Source organism: Aethalodelphis obliquidens, unplaced genomic scaffold (assembly GCF_003676395.1).
Source record: "Aethalodelphis obliquidens isolate GAN/ISIS:26980383/991018 unplaced genomic scaffold, ASM367639v1 scaffold21, whole genome shotgun sequence".
In the NCBI taxonomy this organism is placed as follows: domain Eukaryota; kingdom Metazoa; phylum Chordata; class Mammalia; order Artiodactyla; family Delphinidae; genus Aethalodelphis; species Aethalodelphis obliquidens.
In genome coordinates this window covers 15,548,456-15,567,932 of record NW_020837965.1, presented here as the reverse complement: position 1 = coordinate 15,567,932, position 19,477 = coordinate 15,548,456, and the positions used below count along the sequence as shown (strand labels likewise).

The 19,477-nt window shown below is 37.2% G+C and overlaps 1 protein-coding gene across 6 annotated transcripts in view; it reads left to right on the top strand.

Annotated features, from left to right (window-relative positions):
• RPS6KA5 (ribosomal protein S6 kinase A5) overlaps positions 1-19,477 on the top strand; it is a 181,770-nt gene that overhangs the window by 157,011 nt on the left and 5,282 nt on the right. For 5 of the 6 annotated variants that reach the window (XM_027120331.1, XM_027120333.1, XM_027120334.1 and 2 more), the window contains 7 exons: positions 623-773; positions 3,952-4,113; positions 5,793-5,918; positions 6,296-6,429; positions 7,096-7,189; positions 10,681-10,851; positions 14,237-14,428. In XM_027120331.1, the coding sequence (XP_026976132.1) occupies positions 623-773; positions 3,952-4,113; positions 5,793-5,918; positions 6,296-6,429; positions 7,096-7,189; positions 10,681-10,851; positions 14,237-14,428 (1,030 nt within the window). The remainder of the gene's footprint in view (positions 1-622; positions 774-3,951; positions 4,114-5,792; positions 5,919-6,295; positions 6,430-7,095; positions 7,190-10,680; positions 10,852-14,236; positions 14,429-19,477) is intronic. The other variant, XM_027120332.1, reaches the window with a different exon arrangement.

Genomic DNA, 19,477 nt, shown 5'->3' with positions numbered 1-19,477 from the left:
AGCGTTTACTCCATCTTTGAACACCACTTGCCTTCTAAGGCTTTCCAGTCTGTTTTAGCGTCGCAGATAAATAAGCAGATGCTTTCATCCCATGAAGAGCCCCCAGCTCTGGTGTCAAGAGTTGAGCCACGTCCAATGGGTTCAGACTCTCCCTTTCTGGGGCTTCCTTCCCTCTCCATTCCCGCTGGCGCCTTATGTTCACTGGCACACAGGGCAAGAGAAGCTAGGCAGGTAGAGTTGGGATTTCTTTTGTCCTTCCAAATCTGAGTGCTGAATTCTCTTCTCTGAGTTTATTAAAGTTGTTTCCATTGTAAAAGGTTTACTCATAGAGTCTAGTCCATAGATAGGAGATCTAATCCAACCCCAAGCCTTTTTATTCTAATTAAATATTTGGGATGTTAGTTTCCCATGAGGATTGACTTATACTGGAAAATGATCAATGCTTTTCGTTTCTGCTTAAGTTTGAGAAATTTGATTTCATGGTCTCTCATATTTTTATCTCCGTTTTTCACATATAGTTCAATTTCAGAGTGTGTTGCGCCATACTTGTTTTCTGTGAAGAATACGGTCACTATCACTTCATCCTATGGTGGTTTTAACAGAAAGTTTTATCTGCCTACAGGAGAATATTAAAAAGCGAGCCTCCGTATCCCCAAGAAATGAGTGCTGTAGCCAAAGACCTAATTCAGCGTCTGTTGATGAAAGATCCCAAGAAAAGACTGGGATGTGGTCCACGTGATGCAGATGAAATCAAAGAACATCTCTTTTTTCAGGTGAAACATACTGAACAGATGGTCTTCTATGCCCTGCTGTTTTCAGAGTACTTGGCGTTCTTGGTGGAATGCGTGAACTTGGGCTGTTTCCGAGTCATTTTCTCCCAATTTTTAAATGACAGGGACCCTTGAAGAAGAATCAGAATTCTACTTGTAGGAACCTAAATGGTCTTTTTCTCCCTATATGAAGGGAGAGAGGGGAGGATTATAATAACATTTGATTTTCTACATACTTATTGGTTAGAGTTTCTGAGTATTGATTTCCATTTGTGATCTCAAGATTTAGGCATATAGACTAAGGAGACTTTTATTATATTTTTTACTTCTCAGTTCACGAGCTATTACTGCCACTGTGTTATACTTTTTAGGTAGTGATTTCATCTCTTCTTTTCCCAGAAGAAATCTTAGAAAATTCAAAATCAGCCTCTTTCTCAGTTACGTATTATAATATATAGGGAATTATTCATTTACTTTCTTTGTACTTGAAACAGTGCTTTATTCCACAAAAGCCTAATAAGACCATTCTGCAGAGCACCAACACGCCTGCTCAACCTGGTATGCTCAGTGCTGTCCACAAAATGACCACAATTTTAGATAACTCGAAAAAAAAGTTAAATAGACTGAGTTGACTAGTTATTTCAATCTAAATGGTCAACCTGGGATACCATGACCTTGATTTCTAAAACTCTGAGCTTATGACTTTTAAGTAATTTCATCGTATCAACAAGCATGACCTAAATATTTATGCTCAAAAGGGACCATCAAGGTTTTATTTTTACTTTGCAGACTGAGCTTTTACATTATTATCACCAAAATTAATGAAACTATCACACCAAAACAAAGAAAAAAACTCTGCTGCAGAGCAATCTTTCATGTTGTTATTTATTGTGTTTTTAATATAGAAAAACAAATAGTAATTGAGAATAAGAATTCTCTCTCTGTACTTATATACTCAAGAAAGGGCACATTTATTTCAGTCTCTTGGTGTAACCATTTAAAAAATCATCACTGTACATCTTACAGAAGTTCAGTAACATAGTGAGAAGTACCTTTAGAATAAAATTAATTTCTCAGCATGTGCATTTCATAGATTAATATGGCTTGGAAAGGTTAACATTTGAACAAACTATTTCATATATCTTGTTCAGGAGTTCGGCTCAAAAATTAACAATAAGGTAAAATTCAAGAACATACTCAAGCAAAATACCCCACATCATATTTTCCTAGGATCTTTTTCTCCACGGTTCCCTGTACTTGTGAATATTGCAAAATAGCTTTCATGTTAGAGAAATTTCTCTTTTCTATAGCTTAGAATAGTAATTTTAGGTTATTTAATTGCCTTGACTTTTTAAACGACAGGGACTTCAGGAAAGACCAAAATTCTACTTGTAAAGACCCAAATGGGGTGGAGGTGGAGAGGATTGTAAGAGCGTTCAATTTTCTCCATACTAAACGTTCTCCTGCTAACAGTATATTTCTTTAAATTACTCCTTTACTCTAGAAGTTTCTCTTAATGTATGTACAAGAGCCAAGCACAAATCATACGCTTGTAATCATATGCTTGTAATGTAATCATACACTAGGAAAGAACACGAACTAGAAAGTCAGGAGACTGACCCTCCCAAAGGTTTAAGTGAAAAGGTTGGTTCTGATTTCCGGGCTTCCATTTCCATCTGGATCAAATAAAGAGGATGAACTAAATGATCTCTAAAACCCATTTTAGCTGAAAACTTTGAAGGTCTAATTCAATGATTTTACCTCCATTGCGTCCACAAGAGGGCATAATAAAAACATTTTATGTTAGTTGATTATACTTACTGAATGTCATCAACCAAGAAGTACAAGTTTCACATTTCACCATCTCTGAAATCAGCATGCAGCTTACAGTGGACAACATTTTACTATTCTAATTGGTAATGCTTTTTCTTTCTTAATGGTACATAAAGTAAGTGTGTATCTTACTATCAAGGATGACATCTTAGATTATAAGAGAAATATATTAATAGGGTATCTGTGGGATTCAATTCAGTAAGTATTACCTGAGGTTGTTTTTCGTGGCAGGAGAATAAAGAAAACGGAACAGAGGGTTGAATTTGAATAATAGAAGACATGGCAGTTTATCAGACAGTGACTGACATGGGTAGAAAGGGGGCCTGGATTATCCCATGGGGTAGAGAAGAGGCAGTGTTGAATAGCTTAAACACAGTTGAATGAGAAAAGAATGGTTACATCAGTTCATACTATCACAGTATCATTTAGACTTATAGACATAAACCAATGCATGAATTAGAGTGAGTTTGTTTATTTTCTAATTTGTCCAGATGGCCAGGAGGAAAAGCAAGTACAGAAGGAAAGCTAGTTAACACTGCCTCTAAAAAATAGGGATGTTCCTTTAGAGTTAATATTCATATCCATTTTAAAGCCCTTTATTATAGTTTAGTTTAGGTTTGGTTTGGTTTTGGTTTGGCTTAACGCCTGTCTCAAGGGACTCATGACAAAATAATTTTTGCGATCCCTAAGGGTGAACTAGGGTGTCCTGGTGCCCCCCAGTGGCCAGGACGAGATTCCACAGTGGTGGAGAACAGTCTCATCTCAGTCACAGCTTTAGTGAGCTATAAGCTGTGGTCAAAAAATGTGCTCCTGCTTGTAAAAAAATATTTTTTTAAATCATTAGTTTGAAATATGTGCTTCTCGCGCTTCTCTGGTGGCGCAGTGATTAAGAATCCGCCCTCCAGTACAGGGGACACGGGTTCAAGCCCTGGTCCGGGAAGATCCTACATGCCGCAGAGCAACTAAGCCCGTGCGCCACAACTACTGAGCCTGCACTCTAGAGCCTGCGAGCTACAACTACGGAAGCCCGCGAGCCACAACTAATGAGCCTGCATGCCACAACTACTGAAGCCCACATGCCTAGAGCCTGTGTTCCGCAACAAGGGAAGCCACCGCAGTGAGAAGCCCGTGCACCGCAACAAAGAGTAGTCCCCTCTCGCTGCAACTAGAGAAAGCCCGTGCACAGCAACAAAGACCCAATGCAGCCAAAAATAAATAAGATAAATATTTTAAAAAATATGTGCTTCTCTCTGTTGTTTAATTAAAATCATTATCTTTGTTATTTTTTAAAAATATATTTCAACTTTGTTGATTTCTACTTTGTACCAGTTTTCTTTCTCTGTTTTAGAAAATAAATTGGGATGATTTAGCTGCCAAAAAAGTGCCCGCACCCTTTAAGCCAGTCATCCGAGATGAATTAGATGTGAGTAACTTTGCAGAAGAGTTCACAGAAATGGACCCCACCTACTCTCCCGCAGCACTGCCCCAGAGCTCCGAGAGGCTGTTTCAGGTAATCTCCAAGAGCCCACACATGTTTGTTGGCCATGTATACTTTGAAAGAAAAGATTAATTTTCCCATGTGAAAGCTTTTTGGCATCTTGAAAAACAGGACTGTATAATCTCTTCAAAATTATTAAATACAGAGATATTGCAAATAAATATGTGTTGAATTTACACCTGAAATTTTACTTCTGTTCAAGCTCTTTTATAGAGAATATACTACTTTACTTCTAATCATACAAAATATTCCTTAATTCGTAAACAGTGTTATCTGATTCTTTATCTTCAGTGACTAATCAGAACTGTTTCTCAACTCGTAAAAAAGATTTAGAAAGGATTTTACACTTAGGAAAGGATCTTTTCTCAGACTTAAGATAAAATATTCTATTAAATGGCATCATAGCTTCACTTCTTTGACTCCCGTTAGTATCCCAGTAGTATGGTTTAATTTGGCTGTCCAGACACTGTCTCTGGACATAGGTGACACTAGTGGCTAGCACTTGGCTGGGACAAAGCAGATGTTGAAAAAAATGTTCCTCGAATTAGTGAATGTTCTAGCTTAAACAGATTAATCACCCATCATTATACAGATGGTCCCCAACTTACGATGGTTCAACTTAGGATTTTTTGACTTTATGGTGGTGCAAAAGTGATACGCATTCCACGGAAACCATACTTAGAATTTTGATCTTTCCTGGGATGGTGATGTGCAGTACGATCCTCTCACGATGCTGGGCAGCAGCAGTGAGCCCCGGCTCCCAGTCGGCCACTCGATCACGAGGGTAAATAGCTGATACACTTACAACCAATCGGAACCCAAACAACCATTGTTTTTCACTTTCAGTACAGTAGTCAGTAAATGACATGAGGTATCCAACACTTTATTATTAAATATGCTTTGTGTTAGATGATTTTACTCATCTGTAGGCTAATGTAAGTGTTCTGAGTTTAAGGTAGGCCAGGCTAAGCTGTGACGTCTGGTAGGTTAGGTGTGTTAAATGCATTTTCAACTTAGGATATTTTCAATTTATGGTGGGTCTGTCAGGACTTAACCCCATTGTAAGTCAAGGAAGATCTGTACCACTTTTGGTTCAGCACATCATTCTGCCGTTTGATTTGACTCCTTTTCTAAAACTCAGTTTTGAATTTAACCTAAGGAAATATAATGAGTCAAATAATTGCTGAATTAGAAACTGACTGGAATGAAACTTGCTATTTATCTAGTTTGAAAACCAGTAGCATTTGGACCACTTTTTAGTTCCTTAACTGTACCTTTTTTGAGAAGTTAGTTGTGTTCGTTTATAAGCAAACTTTTATCAGCAATGCAAAAGAATTATATCTATGAGTCAGATGCTGGGGATGGGATAGGAAGGAAGTATTTTTCTGCCTTTAATTTTGAATTGGTTTAGTTCTACCAGAAGATGGCGTGATCTCCTTCTGAAAAGCATTATTCTATTGATTTGAAATAACCTTGCATTTTAGATTCATCTTAACAAATATTTGAGCTTTTTTTTTTTTTTTTTTGGCCTCACCATGTGGCTTGTGGGATCTTAGTTCCCCAATGCGGGATCGAACCCACGCCCTCAGTGGTGAAAGCACGGAGTCAAAGAAGAAAAAAATGATTACAATCTAGTCTGTGCTAAACTGGAAAATTGCAAATCCTTATTTTTTACCTTTCTTTTTTTTTAGGGCTATTCCTTTGTTGCTCCTTCTATTCTCTTCAAGCGTAATGCAGCCGTCATAGACCCTCTTCAGTTTCACATGGGAGTCGATCGTCCCGGAGTGACAAATGTGGCAAGGAGTGCAATGATGAAGGTGTAGCCATGTGGTTAATTAAATGACATATTCATGGTTTAAATACCAACACTAATTGACTTTCTCAAGTCAAGTAAATTTAATAGACTTTCCATTTGACTAAAACGTAATTTTAAAAAATGAATAAATGGAAATAGTGAGATTTGCCCTAGAGAATTATTAACATCCATTTGAATGAGCTCGTTTCTTACGATAGAAAGTAATATATTTTAAATAAGTGATATGTATGATAGAAATGAGCTAATGATGAATTTTTAGAGATTATAAATGTATTCCACTCCTATTAACATTAATAATGTTCTGTTACTCAACAATTTTATCTATCCCTGTGTATTACTAATATTTTCTTAAGTGAAATGATGTTGGTTTCTTGTCAGGACTCTCCATTCTATCAACACTATGACCTAGATCTGAAGGACAAACCATTGGGAGAAGGAAGTTTTTCCATCTGTCGAAAGTGCATAAACAAAAAAAGTAACCAAGCGTTTGCGGTCAAAATAATCAGCAAAAGGTATCACATTTCCAGCAGTCTCTCTTTTGTATTTGTCCTAGTCAATGGCTTCTATAAATTACTATTTTTATTTAAAAGGAAAATAATGGTATATTATAAGGTTTTCAACCAAGGTTTTAGCCATTCAGCTCATCAGTTGATCCATTATACTTCCAGCTCTAAGAAAGTAATCCATTTTAGACATAAATCATAGTATGATATGCTTTTCAGGTTATTATGAGAAGACTTTCTTGTGGCGGTGTTGTTTAATCAGACTCACTTAGTGAGTTCAGCAGCTTTTGCCATTCCTGTTAGTTGTATATTTGAAATATTTTGTTCTGCAATTATTTAGTGACCTAGGGGTAGTTTGAGAGCCAGCTAGTTGTTTTGGTAACTGATTATTACCTCCATGATTGTATATTCTTATTACCAAATTTTCAGGCAAGTAGACATCCATTTCTTCATGTGATTAGCTCTTTCCTGACTCAGAAATGATCATTTTTCTCAAGAATAATGCTTTACTTGTTCTGGTGGGTGTATGACTCACTACTTTCAGGGAAGCCTCATTCTGATACTTTGACACTTACCTTCTGAATATACTGTAAATAAAAACAAAATTAGGATTGGGGCAATGCTTCCAAAAACTTGGTGAAGAGGGATGTAGAGACTAACTGTTTCATCTTGCAGGTTGGAAGCCAATACTCAGAAAGAAATAACAGCTCTGAAACTCTGTGAAGGACACCCCAATATCGTGAAATTACATGAAGTTTTTCACGATCAGGTAGTCCACTTTTTTTTCTGTGGATACTAATTCATATACAGGGTTCTACTTTTCATCAGTTGTGTTGGTGCTGGGTCAAAGTCAGGGATATGGGACATGACCGAGCCACGTGAGAGGGTGAGAAGCCACTCCACGCATGCTTTCACCCATCCCCAAATCAATGCTTCCTCTCACTTCTGCTTCTCTCACTCAGTCGTGGTCGTGTAGGACCTGGAAGGAGGACGGGGGGGCTAAAGCCCAGCTCACTGTGCTTACTGCACGTTCAGCTACCACCCCGCATAGCTTCGTCTCGGCGTACCTCTCAGTACTCAGTCATTTTCAGCCGTCAACTTAACCCTTTAACTTCAAGAGTAGAACTTAGCCTAAAGCCTCATTAATGCAAACTGAAAGAGCAAATAGGAAGCAGAGGGCAAAGATACTCTCTTTCCATCTTCTTATTCCAGGTGACAGATTCTGCTCAGGCCACAGGCCAGGTCATGCTCCCCGCCTTCTACCCCTGGTCCCACTTTCCAGCAGTCCCCTCACACAGGGTTATGTAACTTTAGAGACAGGAGGAAAACTGTTTTGTCAGGTCCATGTCTCCTTCCCTGCAGAAATCTCTCCATTACAGTCATCTCTCCTCCTGGGACTGGGTGGGATGGCACAGTCTGACGCAAGACAGCATGCTGAGCACAAGAGCTAAAACCAGTCCTGGATGTGGTTGGCCCTCACTTTACCAGAGAAGAAACTGAAGTTCAGAAAGGTCATGAGTGTTTTCCCACAGGAAAAAAAAAGGGGGGGGGGTGCATCACGAGACTCGTCCAACCAAGGTCACATAGCAGATCAGTGAAAGTCCAGTAGGAAGACTTGGTCTCCGGTTCTGGGCTCTCTCCAGTGTGGTACCGTGACATCCACGTCCTAGGAGAGCGGTGGCCCAGTTCTCTACCACATTGAACTTTCCCAGAGTGCCGTGGCCAAGCATGACACGCGGTGGGGAAACCAGGCGGCAGCAGCAGGAGCATCATAACTATAATAACTGCTGCTGTTTATTTTCACATACGTTACGTGGTACAGGTATTGTAGCACTCATTCTACATGTATCATCAAACTCCCGGAAATTAAGTAACCGGGTCTCCCAGTTTATAAGTGGTACTGCTGGAATCTGAACCCATGCAGTCCAACCTCAGAACGAGCACTTAATTAATTACTTTGTTCTACTGCCTTAGAGGAGGCAGACACAAAGCCTGGTTTTCACATCAGGTGAGTGAGCACCCAAAAATGACATCATCTACTTGCATCCTGGGTGCTTATAGTCAGGAAAGGAAGCTCTTTGAAGCAAGGACTCGGGGGGAACTGTTCTCCCTGCTCCTCTGCTGCCTCCACCTCACCGGGCCACTCAACTACAGTGCAGGTAGAGTCCCCTGCCCACTGCGGGTGCTTACAAGGAGCCTAGGTAGTCTCCTATTGAAGGCGATCCACACCTCCATCAAGGGCTTGGTGGATGACCTTGGACACACCCCTCGGTTTTGCAGCTGTGCCCCTAGCTACTTCCCCCGAAAGACTTTCCATCTCTGACCGTCAGGCCACTGTCAGATCTCAGGACCTACATCCCTAATATTTTACTTATGTGACAAATTAACTTTATTATTTGCTATTTTTAAATTCAAGAGTTACTAGAATAGAAACCATCTCATGATGTAATCCTATGTATACCAGTATAAATATATTATCATTCTAATATACAGTTGTTGATAGTTTGCGTTGTTTTTTCCATGATGGTGACACAGTTGCCTAGATCATGCCCGAATCCACCATAGTCCTCTTTTCAACTGATGGGTGAAATTGATTGAGGGTGTGTCTCCAGCCTTTGACTGTACAGCAGTGTAGTTTGTGTACCATGACTTGTGCTTTACTACTCTATTAGTTTTCTATTGCTGCTGTTGCAAATTACCACAAACCTAAAACAATACGGAGGTATTATCTTACGGTCTAGAGGTCAGATAATCAAAATCAGCCTCACTGCTGTAAAGTCACGGTGTCAGCAGGGCTGGTTCCTTCTGGAGGTTCTAAAGGACAGTTTATTTACTTCTCTTTTTTAGCTCTGGAGACTGCCCACATTCTTGACTTGTGACCCTTCCATGTTTCGTTCCAGTCTTTTGTTTCCATAGTCCCATCTCATACTGTTGACTCTGGTGGATAATTAAGACAGCCTTCCCATCTCAAGAGCCTTAATCACTTCTGAAAAACCCCTTTACCATATAAGGTAACATCCATAGGTTCTGGGGATTAGGATATGGACATCTTTGGAGGGCCATTATTCAAGCTACTATATATACATTTTTTCACTGTTACCTACATTTCATTGGTAAGGGTGCTAAAGTTCATAGAGGTAAAGTAACACCCCCAAGGTCATAAGTAAGTAGCAGAACTGGCATTCAGATGCAGGTTTGCATCTAAAACCTATCTCTTAAACTGCTATAGGTCTTGCCCCTCATTTTTTTTAAAGCTTGCTGGCATATACTTGTAGCAGACCTTTAGATTTGATCTTAATTTGTCTGACGTAGAAACTCAAATTAGCATGGTCTCTAATAGCCTGGGAACAATTCTCTTAATAAAAGCGTTATTCACCTTCTAGAATTTGCCCACCATGTGCAGGATAATGTCTTTATAATCATCTTTTTAATGAAGCAATTTTCCTGGACTTTGCTAATTCAAAGGAAAGCATACTTTGTTTTGTTTGTTGAGTGACATTGGTGCTATAGGCATAGCACTTGAATCTGAATATTGATTTGTATCTTTTTTAAACCATTTGTGTTCGTTGGGGAGCTGATGTAATTCCCTTGCTTTTCAATAGCTCCTACATTATTTTCTTTATGCAAAACATAGTAAATACATGACTTTTAATACTATTTAATTAAGATAATGCCTTGGGATCAAAAGCAATTATTTTAAAAAAAAGAAAAAAGCCCAAAGTGAGTTATGGGTATTTGGCATGGGAATTAACAGGAACACTGAAACTAATCTGTTGAGCCCTAACAGAAGATTTAAAGTGACATCATCCAACCGTGCCTTTTTTAAAAGGTAAATTTGCCATTAAATGTGTGTGTCAGGCCTCCTGGGGGTAGTTGCCCATATTCCATCAGTAATCTATATTATTTAAAGCAGCCAATTTCACATTATTATCTGTACTAGGTTACACTTTAAGAAGAAAGATATGTACACTTGATAGAGAGGGTTGGAATGGAATTCAAATGAAAGAATTAGTCAAGGAAAGGATATACAAAAATTTCACTGCAGTACTTGAAATTTTCCATTACCAAAATAGAACTCTAAAAAAGTCACATTATCCTTCAACTCTTTCCCCTAAAATATAAGGGTCGCCGTTGACTATTTTAACAAGGGACTATTTAAATTTATTGGTAATAGTTCATAGTCAGGAAATGTTTTATACGTTGATAAGCTTCTACTCCTCTTCATTAAGGCCCTCCACATTATTCTTCTTTCTTTTCTAGCTTCACACATTTCTAGTGATGGAACTTCTGAACGGGGGAGAGCTATTTGAACGCATTAAGAGAAAGAAACACTTCAGTGAGACAGAAGCTAGCTACATCATGCGGAAGCTTGTTTCAGCTGTAAGCCACATGCATGATGTTGGAGTGGTACACAGAGATTTGAAACCCGAGGTATAAAATTACATGTTTTCTCATATAATGCAATCTAGCATCATTATTAAATATCCCCCAGATATGTGTGGGCTTTTTTTGGGGGGGAGGTTGTTTTGATTTTTTATTTTCAGGGCTTTCTGCTAAATAGATACTTGCAAATATCACGTTTCTTGCATTTTTTTTCATTTCTATTTCAGTCTAAAATAAATTTGTCTTTTCGTTCTTTTTTCTTTTTTTTTTTTTTTTTTTTTGCCAGCTGATCATCTTGAGGTTATATTTGTAAGTGTGAGAGCCTTTTATGGAAGAAATACTTTATGCAACAATTGTGGACTAAAAATAGCAATGGAAATTTTTGTAGCAGAAAATAATGCCCCTGCTATATGTATACCATTTTAGAGGGATTTTAACAGTGTATTTTGAAAGCTTATCTTTTACTTTTGTAATCAAATTGATTAGCTCATGAATAGCAATGTATGTTGTTGTGTTCTAAATTTTTAAATATAAAGCATTGTCTTTGTTTAATGAGTTATGCCATCCTTACATGTGCTTTTCTTTGCTCATGTACTATAATATTTATAGAACTGTGTAGCAATGTAGAAGTAGCAGCTTTTTATATATTTTTTCCTTCAAAAGGTTAAGAAAAAAGGTTCTAACTCTAGAATGATCCCTTTTTAGTATCAAAAATATGAAAATTCCTCCCTTTTAGAAAATCATCGAAAGAATAATAAAAATTTAAAAACAAAACCCAATAATTTATAAAAGAATAACAATGAATCATCCTCTATCCTATGCAAAATTATATATATTTACTATCTAAAATAGAATTTCAATTTTAACTACCATGTGATTATAATGCATTTTTAAGTATATTTAAAATAATAATTTGGTGTTTATTTTTGTATTAGATTACAAAAGAATATTTCTCAAAAAGCACCATTTTTGCCTTTTATTTAAGTACCTTGGATTATTGGTAGGAAGAGGATGTTTTAAAAATGGAATTCTGTGCCTTCGGATATAATTGACTGAGTCCCAAAATATTTAAGCTTCTATGTACTTTCTATTACTGTTATTCATATTACTCGTAATTAATCAAAAGTGAATTGTGTTTTATGAACTTGCAACTATGATAGCTACCCCTCTGCTTCCTTCATCACAATTCTCGCTCTCCCACACAACGCCCACTAAAAATATGGCACTCTGTACGTTGGAGATTTGCTGTCTATTTTTAAATGTGAAAGCATACCACTTAACTGTTTTTTTTTGATAGACAAGGAACAAGCATGTAATTTTTTTAATTGAAAAGATCTGTTCCATGACTGTCTAGAATTCATTTTCACATGTTTTATTCTTTGATAACTGGCCATCTGTCACCTCATGAGTCTCAAATGATGCAACTGTCCTCTCCAGCGGAATTGAAATTTGCCTTCCTATTTTACTGAGTAAAAAGATACTCACATAGCTTAATTCTTATCTGCCATAAAGCTTTTCTTTCAAATAATCATTTGAAAAGAAGAATTGTCTGATTATTAAAGACATTCTACTACCGTTATAGTCCTAAATCAACATATATTTTGGAGACATGAAAATGTGCCTTTGTACTAACACTTTCATAATAAAATAGCTTTCACTTTGACTTTTCAGTGGCCGAGTATATTATTTTCAAGCTAAAAGTTTAATCCCTTTCGCATTGATGTAGCATTTTAAGATCTGACTATACATCTTTTGGTAGATATTTATGTGGTATTCATATTCTGCATAGGCAAGATAATTTCTAGGTGAGAATCAAATAAATTTAGAAGCTGGCTGACATTCTTAGTAAGCTGCTTCGTATTTTTCAAACTGGTCCCCATATTCTTGAAAGATTGAGAAATTTTATCAAATTAGTTTCTGGCAGAACTTGAGACAAGGATAAATGTGGTTTGAATGACTAATTCCTGCCACTTCTGACCATGCACACCCAACTACATTTTGAGAATTGGGAGAGGAGTGAAGAGGGGTGTGCCATGTCTCCTCCATTTCAAGATCTAAGAACAAGGAATTCCTTAGCTGGTCTTAGTATAGAAGACACTAAAGTCATTTCCAAAGTCTTGTAGGCTCTGGGAGGACAGGCCAGGTGTGATTCATCCACTGCTCTGTATGTAGCACAGTGCCTTGTGCTGTGGAAGAGTTCAGGGGTCATTTGCTGAGACTTCTCCCAAGTACCCGGTCCATGAACCCCAGCTATGACTTCAGTTGTGGTGAAGCCTTACATTGAATTATATTCACATTTTAATTCCATCACAAATTCAGGATTAGGCATTTTGTATAATAGAAAATTTAAGAAAACTTTTCAGTTAATTTTGTTGCTTCTTTCCTACCACTTCATTCATTTTTAACTTTTGAATGGGGGCCTGGAAGATTTTTCTTCTTTGTATCAGTGAAGCATTCTATGATGTATATTATTTCACTCCAAATAATATTAAAAAGCAAATGGTGTTCCAGAACTGGGGAATAATTTAATGGTCAAAAAGGCATAACAGATTTTGTTAGGATGTCTAAAGACAGTATAATCAGATTCAATTACTGTGCCTACTAGCTTGATGTACTAATAAAAATGTACATAAAAATTTGCCCATCAGTACAGTTAGATTTTTTTAAACAAGTGGTAAATACAAAAGTAATCAGTAAAACCTTAGTGATTGACACGGCTTGGCAAATGATTCAAAATAACAATGTTTTCTGAATAATAGAGGAGTAATATCCATAAGCATCAAAAATGTTCTAGTATTAACTGTTTTGGAAAAAATATTTCTGAAACGTATGTCTCCACCATGTATTCTTTAACAGGCTTTACTAGATATGATGTATAACTATTTTATTTATGACTTCATTCAATGGACAAATATTTACCAAAGCATCTACTACATGAGAGAGTCATGAATAAGGTAGACGCACAGTTGCTGGCCTCATGGAATGATGGTCTGATGTGGGTGAAGACATTGAACTAATATTGCAGAGCTGATAAGTGCCAGGAAAGAAAAGTAAATGCTAGAAGAAAATATAATAATCTCCATCTTCTGTTTGGTGGCATCTCTAAATGAGGATTAGATGCCTGAGAGCCAGGTTGGAAGGGAGGTTGGTGGAGGAGGTCAAAGACAGACACAAGCAGAAGGGAAAGCATAGACAGAGAAGAGGCATGGTCCCATTGAAAATGTTCCACATGACCTTGTACAAATTGATGTGATACAGAAAAGTATAAAGCAGAGAGGGACAGTACGCTGACATCCAGGTCCCAGACCCACCCTGTCAGACCTTTCTGTATCTGAATCCAGTGTAAATAGATAGACAGGTGATATTGCATAAATGCATCACCAAGTCCCATTACATTTTAATGAGAAAGTAATGAAGTGTTTGTATCTTGCAGAATTTATTGTTCACTGATGAAAATGACAATTTGGAAATTAAAGTAATTGATTTTGGGTTTGCACGCTTAAAGCCACCCGATAATCAGCCTCTGAAGACGCCGTGCTTCACTCTTCACTACGCCGCCCCAGAGCTCTTGAATCACAACGGCTACGATGAGTCCTGTGACCTCTGGAGCCTGGGTGTCATTTTGGTGAGTTCATATGTCAGGCCGTTAAACCCAGTCAGTTCTCTGATGTCCTCTGTATATCTCTCTCTTTGCTGTTTTTCTTAAATTTGTGAGAAAATTGGCAAATTGGTTTCTTTTCTTTTCAGTAAAAGGCCTGACTGAAGACTATTTCCCTTTCTTAAAATTTACATTGGAGAAAATGTAGGAATTTTTATTTTGGTTTATTCTGGAATATTTAAGGCAACTGTGTTTAATGTGGATTACAGTTATGTATATATGTATTTTTAAAGAAGCAGTAGTATATTTTCATAAGATATGCATGTTAGATATAATGTGAAAATAGCTAAGTGACTCATTAATAGAAAAAATATTTTAAAATATAGTCTCTGAGATTTTCAGGCTAAAATGTAATTAAGGAATATCACTTAGGATAAATTAACAAATTAATAGAAAAAATTAAAAATATTTATAGTAACTTATAGTAATCGTGGTGAGCATGCTTTTCACAAACTCGCTTTGGATGCCGGGATCAGAAACAGAACATTAAGCTAGAAGAATCTCGGCATGTTTTTTTCTCAAAATAGCTTTACTTTTTCTGCATATAATCTGTAATGCATAATCGTAGGGAGAAGTTTTCAGACAACAGAGAAAGATATAAGGAACAAAGTGAGATCACTCGTAATTTCATCATACAGAGATAATATTGTGTAAGCTCTTACTCTCCTCCCATCCCTACCCCCTATTATGTATGCTTTATCTCTTTCTACAGATTTCTCTATATATTTGTATATATATTCAGGGGTTTTTTTAACAAATGAGATTATGTTATATATGTAGTTTGATATCTCATTATTTCCTTAGAATAAATTCCTAGGAGAAGGATATATAGATCTTTATTTTGACATATATGCCTGTATTTCCTTCTAGAAGGTTTATCAGATCATGTTCTCATCAACTGTATGTGAATACATTGGATACTATCAATTTCAATTTTAAATTATTTCCTACTGTTATAATTTGCATGCATTTTCTTGATGAGTATTCAGTTTGAGCATCTTTTCGTGTATTTGAACATTTTTATTTTCTCTATTATGAATTGCTGTTTATGAGCTTTGCCCACTTTCCTATGGGGAAATTTTTCTTATGGAAACTTAAAGGTCTATTAAGGATTTTAATTCTTTGTCTGCCATTAATATTAGAAATGTTTTTTCTGGTTTTTCATGTCTTTGAAAACTTTGTAGTAATATGGGGTTTTAATTTTGTTTTTTGAGAGGCTTAAATAGAGAAGTTTTTTTATTTTTATGTTGTAAGATATGTTAGTCTTTTCCTTTGTGGTATCTGGCTTTGATGTCAGATTGTCACTCCACCCCAACCCAAGAATATAAAAATATTCTCTTAAATTTTCCTTTAGAATTATGTTTTATTTTTATACTTATGCACTCCATCTGGGATTTATTTTGGTGTCAGTTTGTTTTCCCCCAATGGAAGCCAGTTGTCCTTACAGGATGGTTCTTTTATTTTTAAGCTTTATATGGTTTTTATTTCAGCAGTTTTAAGTCATTATTTATAATTTTCAAACTGAAATTACATATTTATGAATATGATTTTTAAATTAAAATAAAAAACTAATTTCTGTAGATTTGAGAGTTTTGTTTGACTTAAACTGATCTCAGTAGCACTCTCCTAAAAAATTCGTCTAAATAAAAAAGAGCCTTTCTTTTTTAGCAATAATACGTTTACCCCTTGTAAAACAGCCCTTACTTAAATACAGGCCAAATATAATTACATGCTTTTTAAGGTTTGAAAAGACAATCTTAGACATGCAGACAGGTATTTTAGAGCCTCCAAATGCCGTGTCTGTGGAAATAACTTTGTATAAGGGCATGGGGAGAAGCCAGGCTTCTCTCTAGATCTAATTGTCAAGTTTTAAACAGGAACAGGGGACAAAGAACAGATTAAATGATACCACAAGAGTACAATCACAACGGCCAGACTGCGGGAAGTTCTGCAGGACAAACAACCGAGTTTCTCCAGCGAATAAATTATGAGAAAAAAATAGCCTGGGAACCTATAGATTAAAAGACACTTAAGAAACAGGGTTTGCATCTTACTTGAATTCTGATTCAAACAAATTCTAATTTCAAATCTATTTATTAAATTCAAACTGTGAATCTAAGTCATACAGATATATTTATACAATGTATATAACACAACTGGAGAAATTTGAATATTGACTGGATATTGGATGATACAAAGGAATTACTGCTAATTGTTTTAGTTGTGATAATAGGTTGTGGTTGTGGTTTTTAAAAATCCTTGCCTTTTAGAGACACGAAATACAGATGAAAAGCATAGTTAGCACCTGCATTAAACTGTCCAAAAAAAAATAAGAAGAATGCTTTGCAAACTTTTCCATATAAATGAGTGCATATCTCCAGAGGATCTAGATACAAAGCCTGAGCTATCCCATAGTAAGCACAAAATTTTCTGGGGGGGTCGTTTGGTTTGCCTTAGAAATCTATGGCCCTTTTACATGTTGCATCTAATACACATGAATATGGATACTTTAATATGAAAATAATTTATGTTACCCCCATTGGGTAAAACAAATACTTCAGGAAGATGCATCACATCATATCATGCAGCTTTGATTACAACTCAGTCTACGTCATGTATGTGCAGTTCACTGGAAATTCACAGGACTTTAATTAAAATAGAGTTTACACAGTGTCTTAAGTCTGCTCGGGGCCACCATAATGAAACACTGCAGACTGGGTGACTTAAACAACAGAAATTTATTTCACAGTTCTGGAGGCTGGGAGGTCCAATATCAAGGTGCCAGAAGGTTGGTATCTGGTGAGGGCTTTCGCCTTTGGTTGCAAACAGCCATCTGTTCACTGCGTCCTCACATGGCCTCTCTTCAGTGCATGCGCTTAGAGAGAGAGAGAGAGAGAGAGCCAGCTCCCTGGTGTCTCTTTTTGTAAGGACACTAATCCTATTGGATGAGGACTGCACCCTCATGACCTCATTACCTTCACTTCCATAAAGTTTCTACCTGCAAATACACTTACATTGGGGGTTGGCTCTTTGGCATATGAATTTTAAGGCACACAATGATTCAGAGCTTAACAGACAGTATTTAGAAAACGTAGGATAGGATTATATACTATCCCATAGGAATATATAGCATACCCACAGGATGGAATATAATAACATTTAAAACATATTTCTTCCAAGAGATTTATTCAGGATTTCTTATTTTTTCAATTTCTTCCCCAAATTTTATTGTGAAAATTTCAAACCTAGAGAAAATTTGGGAGAATAACACTGTGAACATTTAAACATGTTGCCACATTTACTTTTCCTTTCTCCCTAATTCCCTCTTGTGTGTATATACATACATATATATACACATATATAGAAAGAGATGTATATCTTTATGTATATAGATACTTGCTTATCACACCATTTGCAAACAGTTTGCAGATACAGAATTATTCTTAACAGAAGTTGATTCCTGGATAATCAACTAAACTGTAAGATCTTGGAGTTGAGAGGAGCCCTAAAGTTTGTTTAATTCTAACTCTTCCAGAAAAGGGATCTTTTCTACAAAGTCCCTGTCACCAGTCTCCTTTAAAGATTTCCAAAGACGGAGAATTCGTTTTTCCACGCAAAAGCCTGTTGAATTATTACACATGAGAGCGAGAAAACTGTAATATGAAGGATATTTTCTTGTACTTAGCCACAAATGTATCTGTTAGGAAGTGGGGTAAGATAAGAAGCCGAGCAGATTTTGGAAAACTACTTGGCAGTATCTACCAAACATACACAGACCAAATGACCCAGCAGTTCCAATCTCAAGGATACAGTCAACAGAAACGTGTATTTTTATGTACCGAAAGACACGTACAAGAAGCTATATAGCAGCATGTTTCAAAATGCCCCAAACTGGAAACAGGTCAAAATCTTCCTCAACAATAGAAAGATATTTTAGTCTGGATTCCCCAGAAAGCAGAACCTGACGTTAAAGCTTATGTTTTGTCATGTACCTAAGGACCATAATCCCAGGGAGGCAGGGAAAGAGGGAGAGCAGAGGCTGCACCACTGAGTTGCCACCTACTGTTACCAAGTGGAGCTGATCCCTTGAGTTCGTGGAACCAAGACCTCTAACTGAGCAGACCCTAAGGCTGCAGGAACAGGAAACGTGAATTCTACAAGTGGGTCGTGTGCCCATAGAATCTAGATATGGGGGACCCAGCACCAGTGGATCAGCCATTGGTTCAGCACAGTCCTAAAGGACAGCACCCCAACCCCACAGGGTAATGTCCTGAGCTGGTGTCTTCACTGAGCTTTTCATGTTCTAACAGGCCAGCTGCACCCAAGTGAAAGAATGCCAACCCACCTGACAAGTAGGCCCAATTTCCTTTCTTCCTTCATCAGTTGATCATCGGGAGCCCCCCTCAGTGAGGCCATAGGTGTGAGTTAAGGAAGAAGCATTGGTGCAACAGAGAGAGGTGATGGGCACCTATGCATGTAATTTGCTGTGTCTTCTGGACCTCCTCGGGTGATTCTGAGTGTGCCGTGTCCATAGTACAGCGACTGCTGCTGCAGCTTTACGAATCAGTGCATCTGCTGATCCCAGTACACAGTTTTGTTCGAGCTTCAAAGAGCCATTTCAGCTGACTACTCGTACTGGCTCCAGGTGTCCCTGCCAGGATGTTGAATCCTGAGTCTCAGACAAGTGTTTCCATGGCAATAATTTCTTCTCCGTCAGCCAGGTCTTATGTTCCACACACCCACTCCAGCTCAGCGTCTTCAGGATCCATTCTCATTTGTGTCCCCTGATCCCTGCTGGGCCATTTTAGCCAGGCCTGCAATGCCTTTGGCATGTACACACCAACCTGTCAACATTAATACCATCTTTTGAGATGCTTAGAGTATCCCTTTTTTATTCTTCTTATCTGAATACAGTTATCAAAATGGCTTTAAATCTTGATATCATACTAAGCCATTCCTTTTTATATACAAGTCTGAAATGTGTTGGTTGTTTCAGTGATTGAAGCCATGTAATCT